The 15734-nt window shown below is 37.3% G+C and overlaps 1 protein-coding gene across 1 annotated transcript in view; it reads right to left on the minus strand.

Moving 5' to 3' along the window:
* SLC4A4 (solute carrier family 4 member 4) overlaps positions 1 to 15734 on the minus strand; it is a 346412-nt gene that overhangs the window by 181336 nt on the left and 149342 nt on the right. The window contains exon 6 of the mRNA XM_021702448.1: positions 11410 to 11589. Within this exon, the coding sequence (XP_021558123.1) occupies positions 11410 to 11589 (180 nt within the window). The remainder of the gene's footprint in view (positions 1 to 11409; positions 11590 to 15734) is intronic.

Genomic DNA, 15734 nt, shown 5'->3' on the forward strand with positions numbered 1-15734 from the left:
AGGACACATGAGCAGCCACAGCAAGGATGAGGATGGAAGCATTAATTAAGAAGAAAAAAATACTAAAGCAAATCACACAAGCGAGTTAAAGAAGAACAATGACATATTACATTGACACACATACCCCCTCCCATGACCCTTAGATGGAACAAATCCCAACACAGAATGAAAAGGCTTTGAAAAAAGTACATTCAATCATTATAGTTCCCCAAGTACCAGTAAATGATCCGCCCTGCAGTTCTAATACACAAAACATGGACTGTATCCAGAAAAAAGATTTACATAACGAGCACTAATCTTAAGATGTAAGATCAAGACTGTTAATAATTTTGCACCACATAAGCACACACAGAGGGAAGCTACACACAGTTCAGTAAAGCGCAGGGGGCAGGGGATTATATTAGTAAGGAGCTTTCTTATGATCTACCTTACAGACCCTTCCACGGATCTTGTACAGAAATGCAGAAAGCAACATTTCATACTTCCACTTCCGAAATATTTTCCTTGATGAACATAGAACTGTTTTTCAATTTCCTTTGCCTCTGTTTTTCAGCCCTTCAGAAATATGAGACCGGGATATAGATGAATCGACGCCTTAATATGAACCAATTCAGAAATGCATGTTAGTCCTCAATTTCTGGTGCCCTTTAATAGTTACTTCACTATAATTTTAATATTCAGTGCACCTATGCCAAATCTTGGACCAAATCAAAGACAGATTAACGATGCAAGCTAAATGCATAGTATGATTCCTCCAGATATTTTTCATCAACTGGAGAGCACCACGAACTTCTGCTTCAGGATAATTTCATTTGGGCTTCATGTCATCTATTCTGCTATTCTCATCAAATACCTCAGTCCAAGGCTACCAAGAAATAGGCAGCATAATTGTCCTTCAAGGAACAATGAGATAGGAACTATCTAACCATCAGACTACATACAATTTGATTTAAGAGAATTTTAATATGAGAGATAGTAAATAATCAAGGCAACAAAGCCTATTCAACCAAAAGCAAAGATTAGATAATCTAGTCACACAAGTGTGCAAATAACAGGGCAGACAAATAGTCTTTTTAAGGCTACTGGTGACTTGGGAGGTCAAGTTTTGAATGGAATCATTTACAAGTTAATGTAAGTTTATGGCCAAATTTGGGCATTCGGCACATTATAAAATCTAGAAACATTTTTGTCAATTTATCTGTCTGTGTTTAAAAGCTGTAAATAAAGCCAGGACTTGTGAGCAGGCCATCTGTGCCCGCACCTGTTTGAGGCAAATCTGATGTCTTCTCTTTGCAATCTGAATTTTTAATTGTTTCCCATAACTGAACTTCTTTGCAAGTTTTTATTGCACTAAGAAAAATGAAAAAAGGGAAATGAATCAGTCGAGATTATTCCAAAATTGCTTTTGTCAAGAAGGAGGCAATTAGAAACATATATTATCACACTGACCAAGTCTCACCTCCTATTCCTTTTGACAACTGAGTGATCTGCTTCAAGAGCCAATATTCCAGCCGACTTAGCTGAAGGAAACGAGAGGTGGGGGACAACTACAGCTGTTTACCTAGGCCTGAGTGAGGACCGACTGAAATTCGGTCGAGTGCAAAGTTAACTCCCAAGAACATTCACGTACTTCAGCTTCTGAGCAGTGTGAAGCTACCCCAAATTTTATCACTGATACCAGGGCTTGCCCCTCAAGGGAGTACAAGAGGGAGCTAGCTGCTCTGAAACTCAGGTGCTGGTCACTAACTTTCCCCAACAGCTTCTCTCTCCACGACTCCTCCCACGACGTCAGTGTGTTATTTGTGGGGAGCTAAAGCTGGAAAGTCCTTTTTGCATCTACAGCCTCCACTGATGCTGAGCAGCACCATCAAGGGGACAGTGGAATGGAGCCTGGCACACACCAGCAAAGAACCTGGCTCCAAAGACAGGCATGAAAAATGAAACTGCCCATAGAGACTTGGCACCTGTGTTTTAGCAAAGCTGATTGGAGCCATCTGGCTGCTTACTCTCATGAAAACTGGGAGGCTCACAGCATCCATTACTTATGTTGGCAAATTCCAACATTTTGATTTGTTGGACCCTCTGTGTACTTCTGTGCAGGAAGAGATACAAACTCCATAACCCTTTCATGTTGCGTTTTTTTTTTTTCTCTTCACAAATTTACTTCAAAGATACAATTTTGAAAAGTTGTTCCCAAATCTGGAGCCGAACTTTTCTATAATTATACAATGATAATGACATATTATGTATGCCTTTCCCAAATAATGCTTTCACTGTACCTCTTCTACACTTAAGGTTCAAAATAAACAGCTTTGCTATGATCTTACATATTCTTTTCCAAATCACTTTTGCCTGACTCTAGGCATAAACAAGGTAGAAATTGGTTTATATTACTGTGACTTGATGAGGAAAGATCTAAAGATCTACAGCTCTAAAGATTTCAGAGGGATGGTTTGCAATATCTACACTGTAGAAAAAGGTGTGTGTGGTGAGATTTTTTAATGATTCATGTTACCCTTGAGATCAACTTGTCCACAACCATCAATCCTAATCTATTCCAGTGAGGGTGTCCCTACTTGAATCATGCAAATAAACAAAAACCAAAAGACAAAAAAACAAAGCAAACAAACAAAATCTCTCCCTCAAAATGAGTTTTTAACAATCCTATTAAGAAAAAAATAGATTTTACTCATGTTAAAGTTTTAGCACTCTTTTAGGATTGCAATGTTGTATGTTCAAATAGTCATCCTGAAACTAATATTATACTGTATGTTAACTAACTGGAATTTGAATAAAAACTTTTTTAAAAAGTAGTCATTGAGCATGTATTGTGCATTCCACAATTATTTAGCCAAAAAGTTTAACCCAAGAGTATAGCGGCATCTTACCTGTATACACATGAAATACACTGCCTAGAAATCTCCATTTGGAAAGCCAATAAAGACATCCAACTGCCATGTTTGGAGTGTATTCCTGCCTAGACATAGATTGACTTCCAGATCCCTTCAACGTCACAAGATTACATGAAGTAAAAGACCTGGATTCCACTGATGTGTGGGAAATAAATTATGGCTGAGGAAGCTCATTACCGTTTGTAGTTAATTAGCATATTGTTATTAAGCACACTAGGTTTCGCCATCTTTTTATGCTTGGGCAAATTATGTTACATTTCTGAGCTCAGGTTTTTCATATGCAAACAGAAATAATGATATATACATTAGCAACATCATGGAGGCCAATGCCTGGTGTATAGTAAGTGCTCAGTTAACAGGAGATACTGCTGCTGCCACTACCGTCACTGGTGGAATGATGCTTCCTCTGCTCAGCAACCTCAAGGGTGCCGGAAAATATCAAAGACAGAAACAGTGGCCTAATTTAACTCAACTTTAAATTCAAAATGTGATTTTTAACATATCAGGTTCATAAACCTGAACAGATCTCCTTTTTGCCCTTTGTTATTTGTACCAAAACTAGGCTTGAGTAGATGGGGCACACTTAATCATTCTTGGCAGACATGGATTTCATTCCCGCCTTTTCTTCTTTTGGGAAGACAAGGTAAGGAGTCCATGGTACTCACATCTCCTCTTCACCTTCCCTCCTTTTTCACATTTTCCTGTCCTTCCCTCTCCTTTTCTGTTTGTCTTTTGTAAAGACAGGACAGGACAGGGTCCCAGATCTATACCTACTCTCCTATCTGCTCTTAGAGAAAGATGAGGCTGGGGAAAACAAGACTTCGCAAAGGTGTCCCTATCAAGGGTCTCTGGGAAGACAACTACCCAGGGGAGGCAACAGCAAATCAGTTAAGGGCCCCTTAAGTACATCGCTTTTCTGCAGGTGGTAGGGTATGACACAGAGGATCATTCCATTCCTTTACTCCATCAGAGATCCTGGCTGTGGACTGCCAACTAATAAAATGTAAAAACATGTTTATTTCATGGTAACATCCTGTTATACATATATTATTTATTAATAGCTAACAACTGTCATTGCTCAGGCATATTGATCTATCTTTATATCCTAATTGAAAATATTATACAGCCCACAAGTGACACCTCATTATGTATTATTCGGCGTCTCTAAAATTGATAATGAAAGTAATACTGCTTTAAAAATAAAACTCCAAGAATGTTTTCATTTATGGAGTAGTGGGAGGAGAAAAAAATGAGAGGCACAAAAAATAACAGAGTATAAAATAATAGTGGTGAATTGAGTCTCTGTCCTTGGTTTTAAATGTGAAAGGCATTAAATCTGCTCTTTTAAGTATTCCTCAATAGCCATTCCTTACAGTGGTATCTCACATTATGCTTCTTAAATACGTTTCACAAAAAGATCTCATCTACTCCTGGTTGAATGAATAGAGTAAGACACTACTACCTTTATTTACAGATACAAAAAATTAGGCTCAAGGATATTGTGTAAATTGCTCAAAATCACACTACTACTAAGTATTAGTCCAGGACTAGTATGAAGCCTTTAGAAAAGATGGCACCATGTCTCCAAGAAGAAGATTATAAAGTAGGCCTTTAATGTCAAAAATGAAATACTCACTTGTGTTATGTATCTCTTAAGCCTGACTCTTCATTGCCATAAACAGCAGAACAGACTAACGGATACTTGGGTGAAAAAGACTCTTGGAAAAATATGTTATTGTTTATTTAAAGATCTGAACATTATAAATCTGGAAGATCAGTCACCTGCCTAGGGAAGGGAAAGGAAATAAGAGTGGTATCTGATAGATGAATTAGAAATATTACTGTTACTAAGTTACTATTATTAAGGAATATTGAGGCACTTTTCTAGAAACTTTCCATGGACTGGTTCATTTAATCTGAGGCTGAGAAGAGCTTGATCATTCACTGGGTACTGGCCAGGACATTCATCTGTGCTGTGCAAATGAATGCAGAATTAGAGCCCTGAACAAAACAGATGGATGTGTGCTGTTGGATTTGGGAGAGGGCTGATTGTATGCAGAAAGGCACCTGGGAAGAGGACTCTCATTTTAAGGTGATGTGAGCCTGAGAAACAAAATGTTGACTGACCCATCTCAGAACTGGAGAAAATGATGGCCTGCTTCAGAGGAACAGAACCCCTGAGGGAAGTTAGAGAAATGCCTGCCTTACCCATTGATTCAGGGACCAGGTCTGAATTCAAGGGTACAGGGAAGGGGAAGCTACAAAGTAGAACAACCCAGCCAGAAACAATTGGGAAAAACCAGAATCCAAAACCCAGACAAAAAGCGAAGAATTTCTAAAGGGACTGAGAAAGCTGCCAAACCTGGCAGTGGTCCCAGCCAGATCGACTGTGTGCCAATATCTAGGCAGCTTGATCTAACATCCAAACCAAATAGCTTGAATACGCCTAATCTCAAATCAGATGCAAAGCAACAAGAACCTAGCTAATCCCACTTACATTTCAATGGGGCCGAGAATTACTATTAACGATAAAGTTGATTTCTTTCCATTGTTTGTTCTATGTTGCTAACCAGTCTCTATTACTGTAAGTAACAGCAGCAGAGGATACTTTTTTCAGTATCTAAAGGTGCTGTGAGCTTCTGTCAGAAGAAGCAGTGTGAGAGCTAGTGGGGAAGCAGCATCCAACCTGGTAGGTAACAATGAAAAGAGAAATCCAGGGAGAAAGTAAGTGATGGCAATAAGTGGTGGGAGCAAATAGATCACATTTCTCATATCTGCCAGGGGAAAAAAAAGTGGCAAACTGAAGATAAAACCCAGAGGCTCAATCAGGAACAAGGCCTGGATCCCCATCAATATAGAGGCCACAGTGTAGACAGGAAAAAACCATGGAGGAAGCAGTGTGAGGCGCAAGAACCAGCCGCCCTGGCTCTGGAGCTGCCACCTTGGCCCACACCTCACCTGCCTGCTGGAGCAGCTCTAGTAAGTCTTGGATTCTCAGCGCGGTTTAGGGTTTCCCTGACAGCCAGTTAGCAAAGAGTAAAATGAATGAGGGAGAAAGACTCTTCGTAAGGGGCTGTAATGGGAAAGGGCTTCTTCCTCTCTCATATCCCCTTCGGTATTAGCTACCAATACCAAAGGGCAGAGGCAATAACTCAGCACTAAATCCATGAGTCTCTTCCCAATGAATAAGCTACAGAGCAAATATCATTCCAGAAACCACTCTTACTCAGTAGGAGACTTTTCCTCCCTAATTGTGCTTTGTGGAGTGATTTGTTTGATTACTATGTGCCAGTCCCCATTTTAAACATTTTACATATTATTATCTCATTTAATTTTCATTATCTCTGTTTTACAGACATGTAACTAAGTACTAAATTACCTTTCTAACTTTTTATTGAAAAAAAAAAAACTAAAGAAAAATGGGGTCATGAAATTGGATTGGGAAAAAAATGAAATTCATAGTCTAGGTTTAACTGGATAACCAAAGTCACATCAGGAAAGGGCATGTATAGTCACAGACAATGGAGAGTAAGGAACAGGTTTCTATGATAGTCTAGGGGTAAAAAAAATGAAGAAGCCAGGGGAAAAAAAACAGGGACAAATTGATAATGGCATTGCCCAAATTTCCACAAAGGTGGTGCAAGCTGAGTACTCAAATTAAGGTTCCTAGTTGGTTTTCGTCCTTGAATCAGGTCTCATTCATCTCTTACAAACTTAGATACTACATATCAAAAGTATCCATTTAAATAGTAAGTGATGTTTTTTAAAAATCAGATCGTTCTACAAACCATGATCCTTTAAAACAGTTATCAGGTAACCTTGTCATAAACATCTTAGTAAATATTTTGAATACAAACCAATTAAGTATAAACTTTACTTTCGCTTTCTAATAAAGAGCAAATGAAATACGTCTTACTTGATTTTCAAATGCTACCAAGGAATGTTCCTAGACTTACTTGTTATTCTTTCATAGTAAACTACAATAATATAGATTATCTAAGTATCTCAAACCAAATTATTAAGTAGAACTATATGAAATTGCTGACAGTCAACTTAATTTTACCTATGAAATGGCAATTTCATATGGCTCAAGCTAAAATAATAGTAAGAAAAAGAGTGACTGAAAGAAAATCTAACACCAGAGGAAATGAAAACCTAACACTAACTCCATAGAAATGCCTCAATTAATATACTGGGAAATTATAGCACTTGCCTAAAATTTAGTACCTGGCAGACATGTCCATCACAACTCACAGATGTCTCAGACAAGTAGTAATTTCACAATAATTAACATCTTGGAAGCTAGCCTGATTCTTTCCTGATTTATTACGAATAAAAATGTTTTTCAGGTTTTTTTAAAAACACTAAATTATCTTGAACCCAAAGTTACATTGGGACCCTAAAAAATGAGAGTTAATCTTTAGCTAATCTTTAGTTAATCTTTAGCTACGGAGAGACAGTGGTGGGCTGTTAGTGGGTACGCTGCTAAATGTTTGAGAAAACCAGCTCTCCAGGGAAAAAGCGTGTGTGTGTGTGTGTGTGTGTGTGTGTGTGTGTGTGTGTGTGTGTAGTAAATTTTACTGATATAAAGGACAGGCAGCACACATACAAGTAATAATAAAATATATAATATTCTATTGTAAATTGCATATAGTCAGTTGATTCTCATAGAATGCGTTTGTTAACTTTACCAAACTCTTTGAGCCATAGCCAACTTACGGTTGCAACTGGCGACCAAACATAGTTGCAACATCCTTGTTGAACATTCATTATCATATATGTTAACAAGTAGGACAAAAGTGAAACAATGAAGACATATGTCAGACTTCACTCATTCCTCAATGATGTGGGTGACTCCTTTGCTAAATTGGATAATAGTTTTTGAATACTGGACAAGTATTTACAGGATTCTTCGTGCTCTTCACATTTTAAAAGCTGTTATGGACTGAAGGTTTGTATCTTCCCAATATTCATTCATATGTTGAAATTCTAACCCTTCCACCCAATGTGATAGTAGGAGGTGGGGCCTTTGGGAGGAAATTAGGTCATGAGGACAGAGCCTCCATGAATGGGATTAACGCCCTTATGAAAAGAGAGAGGAGAAAGATGAAAGATTTCCCTCTGGCATGTGAAGACACAATGAAAAGGCAACCATCTACAAACCAGGAAGAGGGCCCTCACCAAGAACTAAATCTGTGGCACCTTGATCTTGGACTTCCCAGCCTCCAGAGCTGTGAGACATAAATGCTTGTTGTTTAAGCCACCCAGTCTATGGTAATTTGTTAAAAGCTCAAGCTGACTAGGCAATGGCCATAGACACTATACACTTCAATTTAATCTGCACTATTAGCATTTTTTCCATCACTTTTTAAAGCCTACAGACAAGTGACAAAACAGTAAATTAGGTCCTGATTTGAATTTGCTGATTTCTACGGTGTAAATGCTACCACCACAGCTTAGGTCAAGCTACCAAAATGATGTCACTGAACACAGAGTTGGGAAGAGGTGACTACACACCATTTTGTAGTATTTCCACCATATATACACAATAGATGTTAACAACATGAAGAGTGTAAATTCCAGTACAATGCAATAAAATAAGTAGGAAATGATGAATTTTGAGTAATTGCCTTTGTTTTTAATATCATTATTTAATGGTATGTGTACATAATTTAATTTTTAATGGTAGCTGTGTTTAAACAACTGGCTTGCAAAATTCCTGATTGGCTCCTATGAGTGGATAGAAGTAGCTCCAGCATACCACTGGGAAATGAAAAAAAAATCCCAACTCTAAAGTATCTCCATAAATTTCAGCTATTAATTGCACTGTTGCTATCATAACTAAAGCAAACAATGTCTATTTTCTAGCCTATAACAGAAGACTAAAGTAACTGAAGTTTATCTAGATTTTACATGGGGATACAGTGTTGGAATCTAGCGCCAACGACAATATATATAAGATTCTCACTTATTAAAATAGTAGCCACAACTATGTAATTCTTTGTTTTAGAAATTTATTCTAACAACATTTCATGGTTGTTAAAGATATCGAGTAATTAAACACTAATATATAAAGCTAACTGTATAAACTTGCAAATAAGAAAATGTGCTTTTAGAAAACCAAAAATTTGTCATCTGATAATTTATAATAACGTACCTTAGAGGTACATGAAAGTCATTACTATAGAATCTCTCAAAGTCAAATCTTGCCTCTGGATATTTAAAAGGAGTAAGGTAACACAAAGGCCAATAATAACATGTTTAAAAAGGCCTAATCATATTCCACGCTTCAGGGTGTAAGCTGATCCACTGAAGAGCTGGAAAGGAACTGATGGTGCTCCCTATTTGCTTTCTGCCCAGCGTATATAACATTTCACAAGTGAACGGTGAATGACAAAGGCAATTGCAACTTTGCTCTGAAGTACAAAGATCTACAGATAGGATAAAAGATTGAATGATGGATGATATCAACATATCAGTTGTATTCCAGATCCAAATACTTCCTCCTAAAACACAAAATACTGGCCTCCAAGATCCATCTGTTCTTAATTTCTACTCTGCCTGCACTTCATGAAAAGGAAGCTCAGACCAGACTGGTGGAAGGTACCCTCATTCTTCCATATTCATTCCACTTCTCTTTGCAAATATATCAATACTTGAAAACAATGCACTTTCTTGCTTCTTTAACAATAAGTACCAACTTCATGATAAAAAAAAAAATTAATCTCCAAATCATGATTTTTCATTTAATGAGGAAGAGGATAAGAAATAAAACATAAAAGAAAAGACTTTTACTTTAGTTGCCATAATTTTAAAAACAGGGCCGCTTTGTGACATCAGTTGTAACCCACTGTTCATCCCATATCATTTCCAGCCATTAAGCTCTTCAAAAATACAATTGAAAAAAAGAAGGAAAGAAGCAAAAGACATATTCAAGGGACGCCTGGGTGGCTCAGTCGGTTAAGCGTCTGCCTTCGGCTCAGGTCATGATCCCAGGGTCCTGGGATCGAGTCCCGCATCGGGCTCCCTGCTCCGCGGGGAGCCTGCTTCTCCCTCTGCCTCTGTCTCTCTCTCTGTCTCTCATGAATAAATAAATAAAATCTTTAAAAAAAAAAAAAAAAAAAAGACATATTCAAACAATAAAACATTTCCAGACAGCAGCAATATGGCAGGTAATGATAGAACCATCAAATTGTATTAGGAATATTCTAGATTAGATTCTTCTTTTTGTGAACGCTTTTTATAAAGAGCGCTTCTGTTTTAATTATTTATTTATAACTTGTTTTGCGTTTTAAAAAAAATTATTGTAGCAGTTAAATCAATGTATAAGTCATTCAATAAAACTAAACTTTTCATTTGGTTCTACTTAATGACTAGACACTCATTAAGATACTACAATAAGGAATGGTTCAAAAAATACACCAGAGAAAGTCTGCTAACAGTAAGCTCTCTTCCCCCAACCATTAGTTTTAATATTAAGTCAGAAAACTCAATTTCCAGAAATGGAGTGGCTAAGTTAGAATTCAGTTTATACAATTCATTTAGTCCACCTTTCCCATGGCAAAATATTTTACCCTATTCTGAAAGTACAGATGAAGGCAATGAATTAGATGCTCCCTTATCTACTCATTTCTCTTAATACTAAAAAAGACCAAGGTGGGATGAGAGAGACCTGGTTCTACCAGCCCAATGTTCAGCAACACTGCCCGTCATGCTTTCATTTTCCATACTTCCTGGAAATTAACTTCTCCCTTCTCAGATTATACACAACCATGAAATGTATTTGAAACAAAGAGAATGATACAAAAGATAGATACTTTACAGAAAACTCTGCTAAATGCAACAGAGTATAAATAACACACAGTACCTTTCCTATTACTATATAATAGGGTAGTATTCCACCTTGAATAATTATTCTCACATCTAACCATCACTATCATATAACAAAAGAGCAGACTATTCTCTTTTTTTTTTTTGTAGTCCTAGACTTTATTAAGTAATAAATTTAATATTGAGCCTTACTTGGATAAATAATGATTTAGAGAGTAGACACCATCTCACATACCTAGCAAACACTTTATGATACTAGAATTCAGAGCATTGTTCATATCTGTCTATCCTCCTAATTCTGACACACCACCAACTCAAAAGCATGTTCTTTGATATACTCAAAAATCTACAAGTTTGATGACTCATCTGAAATTTTCAGTTGTTTCATCATAGTGATATTACCAAACCATCTTAGTCAATCAGACTAGATGTATACGGGAGCAAGCAAGGCATCTTGGCATCTGCAGCCTTAGTAACTGCTGAAATCTTTCCAACAGGACTGCAAACCTGCCCAACTGGATAAAAGTGTCATTAGGAAATGGCTGTGGCATATGAGCTCGAGGAAAGAAGAACTACGGAGAGGGGTAAAAACAACCAATGACGGGAGATGGAGGAAAGGTGAGTGAGAAAGGTAAGAGAGTGTGGCAGCTGTTTGGCCCTGCATTACCATTATCAGGGTTGGTAAACATCCTACTTGCACTGGAGACTGTCTTCCCAATGTCAGCCAGGGATCGAAGGTTAGATTTCTTGGTTTGATGCCGGTGCCTCCGGAGCAAAGTGTAGGTCACCTTATCCTTAAGGTCAGGTTTCAATAGGCCTGTCTCAATCTGATGGTCAACAATCATCTCTGATAAAAAAAAAAGCAAAACAAAAACAAAAAGCAAAACTCAGTCACAAGATCACAGAGTTAATTTTTTACCCCAACTTTATGGACACCATCCTCAAACTTACTATCAACATAGTATTTCCCAAATTTCCAACTTCCCTCTTTGTATGAAGGGTAAAGATACAGGACACAGAGATTCTGGTATTAATGAGAGAGTTATAAATATTCCATTATGAATTATATGTTTGGAGAGGAAGAATCATTTTGTCCTTTTTTTTCAATGCCAGTTAATAGTGAATTCACATTAATAACATTCTTCTATGAGTAACACAGTAAGTCAGTAATTTACCTTTTTTCAATTAAGCAAAAAAAAAAAAAAAAATTTTTAATTTCATGTACTCTATCATATCAAGTGTGCCAGAAATATAAATGATATAAAAAAAAAACTTGAAGAGAATATGCAGAATTTAATGTAGTAACATTAGATCTATTTCCCCAAATTCTTCTGTAATGATATATTTTCCTTAAAATATAGGACAAAGGAAAGGAAAACAATACTGTTCCCCATATCAGGTTATTTGAACATCAATTAATCCAATGAAAGAAAGACTAAACTACAAAACTATGCCTTCATCTTTTCTAAAAAGGGAGGCTATTCTTATTTGGATCCAACAAAAGCCTTTTCAATACATTCCATTAATCATTTTAAAATATAAACTGACCAGAATTCAATATAAAATTTTAGTCTTACTACAAAAAAGTTATAATTTCTATTAGTTCTTGTTTTTAGAATGGCTTTAATTGGAAAAGATAACTGTGTTTCACAGAAATTGCTCCATGGGTGGCTCTGCTAAAGAACAAGTTTTACTCTAAAAGAAGAAATCCTCTTTCTGACAAGTCAGCATGTCAACAGTATGGCATGTAGCCTGGTGCATCCTTCTCTAATGTCACATGACAGGTCGACATTTCTTCTGTCCAGAATAGGGATTTGGCCGAATCATTACAGAACCTACACAAGATATGCAGTGACAGGACATTACCTCATTCATTGTATTCAGGTGGAGCTCTTGTCCCCAGCATAGAACCATAACAATGAGTGGATCCCATGCCTACTTTTTCAGGTATATGAGTGCATCTAGCACACCTCAACATTCTCCTCTTGGGTAAAGTTCCCAGTATACAAAAGTGGAGATGAGAGGGGTACTTGGGTAGCTCAGTCAGTTAAGCATCCGACTCTTGATTTCAGCTCAGGTCATGGTCTCAGGGTCCATGCTCAGCAGGGCGTCTGCTTGAAATTCTCACCCTCTCCCACTGCCCCTCTCCCGCTCATGTGCACGCGCTCTTTCTCTCAAATAAATCTTTTTTTAAAAAGGGGAGATGAGAACAAAAGCTCTTCTCTTGTAAAAGTTTGATGAAAAAAGGGATGGGAACTGGTAGGATAATAACATCTCCTAAGAGAAGTTACAGATGTTCCAGGGACTCTGCTGGGGCATAACTGTACCTCCCAGAAGACCATCTTAATAGGAAGCACCCGAAGAACTGGCCTGACAGCCTATAGCTAGACACTGACAACTTACATAGTATACAAGCAGCTACCTGGAAGCCAAGAGGAGGCTGAATCCAGGATTTTCCGTCACACATCTTACACAGAGGCCATAAATGTCACATAACACTGGGCCACTTGGTGGGGAGCTTGGACAAGGCAGGGAGAATTTCTCCCATAGGAATGTTTTGGTTTGAGAGTGGCCTTTAGCTCTGAGTGTTTTTAACTGCACAAACCCTTCTCAGTGAAACTCTCAGAACTGATCCTGTAATTACAGTTAACCCTCTGTTCCATAGTAAAATAATTAGGTGCTACTCCTGTGCTTTCCCTTGAAGTCTTGCTCAGTGTGGAAGGTCCATTTTACAGAAGAACTATAAAAATAAACAGCCCCAGCGTATCTGCGGCACATGTTATCAAGCTCCTACTCTAATTCCAGGGTTGTGGATTAAAGTGTTCCTTATCTACCCTTCCTGGCAGGGCCTCCCTCTATGCTTGCCTTCCCCTGTAATCTCAGACCTATCCGCACATAGGTCCTCTGCTACTAATGCCTGGAAATCACCAGTGAGAACAGGTTAAGACATCTGTGGGGCTTATGCCCTTCATTAAGTTTCCATAAAACGGCCCACATTACAGCGATTTTTTTAAGCACGAACTACAAAACCTTTCAAGGAAAGTGGGGGCAGTAACATTTTACAGCTACACTGAAATTAAGCCTTCAGTGTTCAAAATCCCACAAACACTACCAATTGGGAGAGAACGTGCCAACTGTAGATGAGAACGGAACCGAAAGAAACCTTAGGAAACACCAAGTTTGCAACTTCTTGTTGTACAGATCAGAAGAGAGAGGGCAAAAGACAAAAAAGTTTACTTGCCCTCAGCTATAGCCTAACTAGAGACACAACCCCCCAAGTAGAACCCGGTTTTCTGACTCACAGTTTACATCTTTTTCCATACCACAAAGTATTTTTCTTTATGGGAAAAAGTAAGCTTTAGACCAAAAAAAAAAAAAAAAAATTGATATATCCAGAGCTTCTGCAAACCAACAGAATGGTGTTCATGCAACAAAAAAATGGCCAAAAGTGACAAACATTTTTAAAAGAAATACAAGGCCCAAGAAAGATTAAACTTCCGGACTAACAAAAGCAATTTAAACAAGTTTATATAAATATCACCAATTACGAGATTTTGTAAATCTATGAAAGTAGCAAAATGTAAACGAGCAACCCACAGTGATGTGAAGGGGGGTGCCACAGGGAACCCCATATCCTGACGATTACGTTAATAACTAGTACAACCTTTCCTGAAGGCCTTTCGGCAAATAACATAAACAAAACCCTTTAATATGTTCAAATTCTTTGGATATTTCACCATTAGAAATCTATACTAAAAAAGTAAACAATTTCACAAAAGTCTAACAAAAATGTTCACTTCTATTCTTTAAAATAAAAACTTGAAGGCAACTTAAATGCCCAATAATAGATTACTAAATATTTTGCAGCCATCAAAATGTTTACATTTTGTATTTAATCACATGGAAAGAAATTCACGTTAAGTTTTTAAATTAAAAAGGGCAGATTAAAGTGTTATAGTATGATACCATTTATAAAATAAATTTCACATGTGTAAACAGATGTACAGAAAAACTGCTGGGAGGGTAGCCGTGAATGGTGGGATTTTGATTTTTGTGTGTTCTATTTTTCTGGATTATTTGGAAATGAACATTAGTTTTGTTATAAAAAATAAATACTTTGCCATTTTGAAAATATAAAAGGTGTTAAAAGCAAGAAACAACATGACTAACACATCTGCCAACATGCACAGCTCAGTAATGCCTTTAAATATAAAAATGAGAACTCCAAAAATAGAGCTACATTTTCCTAATCCATTTCCCATCATAATAAAATACCTGAAATGGCTTATCACTTTTTTTAACTTAGGAGGGCAGGAAAATTCTCATGTACTTGCCTGCATTTGTGAATGTCACTCTTTAATTGTAGGATTATAATGATGATAGTAATAATCAAGCTATTAAAATAATCCATGAAAATGTTGTTTTATCCTTTAATTACTTTCAAGACAAATTTTTTTATTAGCATTCAAAAGGGCTTCTCCATGAAGAAACCAAGGAGGTGTCCTGAGGAGAACAAGAATGAGGCTGAATGCTGTATGTAAGCGTGAGAAGTAGCACCTGCTTAAGCAGTCACATGGTGATGGCTCCGCACCTGCAGAGGGAGGCTGCCTCCCAGGCCAGCCACCGAAAGGAGGGGCAGGTGCACTGCAACAGAAGATAAAAACCATCCTATTGTTTGTTTGTATAATCACTGTTATTTCTTTTTCTTCTCTTTTGTGGAGATAAAAAAATGCAGTGAAAGGGGAGATGCACCTTAGAGATTTAGCTGTACATAATTCTCAACTCCGAATTACCAGTATGATGCAGAACAAAGCAACCACTTCACCCTCTGCTAGAAAAGGATTTTTCATAACCAAATAAATAATGACAACAATTCTTCAAGTTACTGTGCCATCTTCTGTCATTTAAAAGGAAATTAGGGCTTTTTTTCCTTCATGTGTTTTAACCCTCTATAAGGCTTTGATTCTTTGAGGATTTTTAAATTTTTTTTTT

The sequence above is a fragment of the Neomonachus schauinslandi genome, chromosome 2, assembly GCF_002201575.2.
Source record: "Neomonachus schauinslandi chromosome 2, ASM220157v2, whole genome shotgun sequence".
Taxonomy (NCBI): Eukaryota; Metazoa; Chordata; class Mammalia; order Carnivora; family Phocidae; genus Neomonachus; species Neomonachus schauinslandi.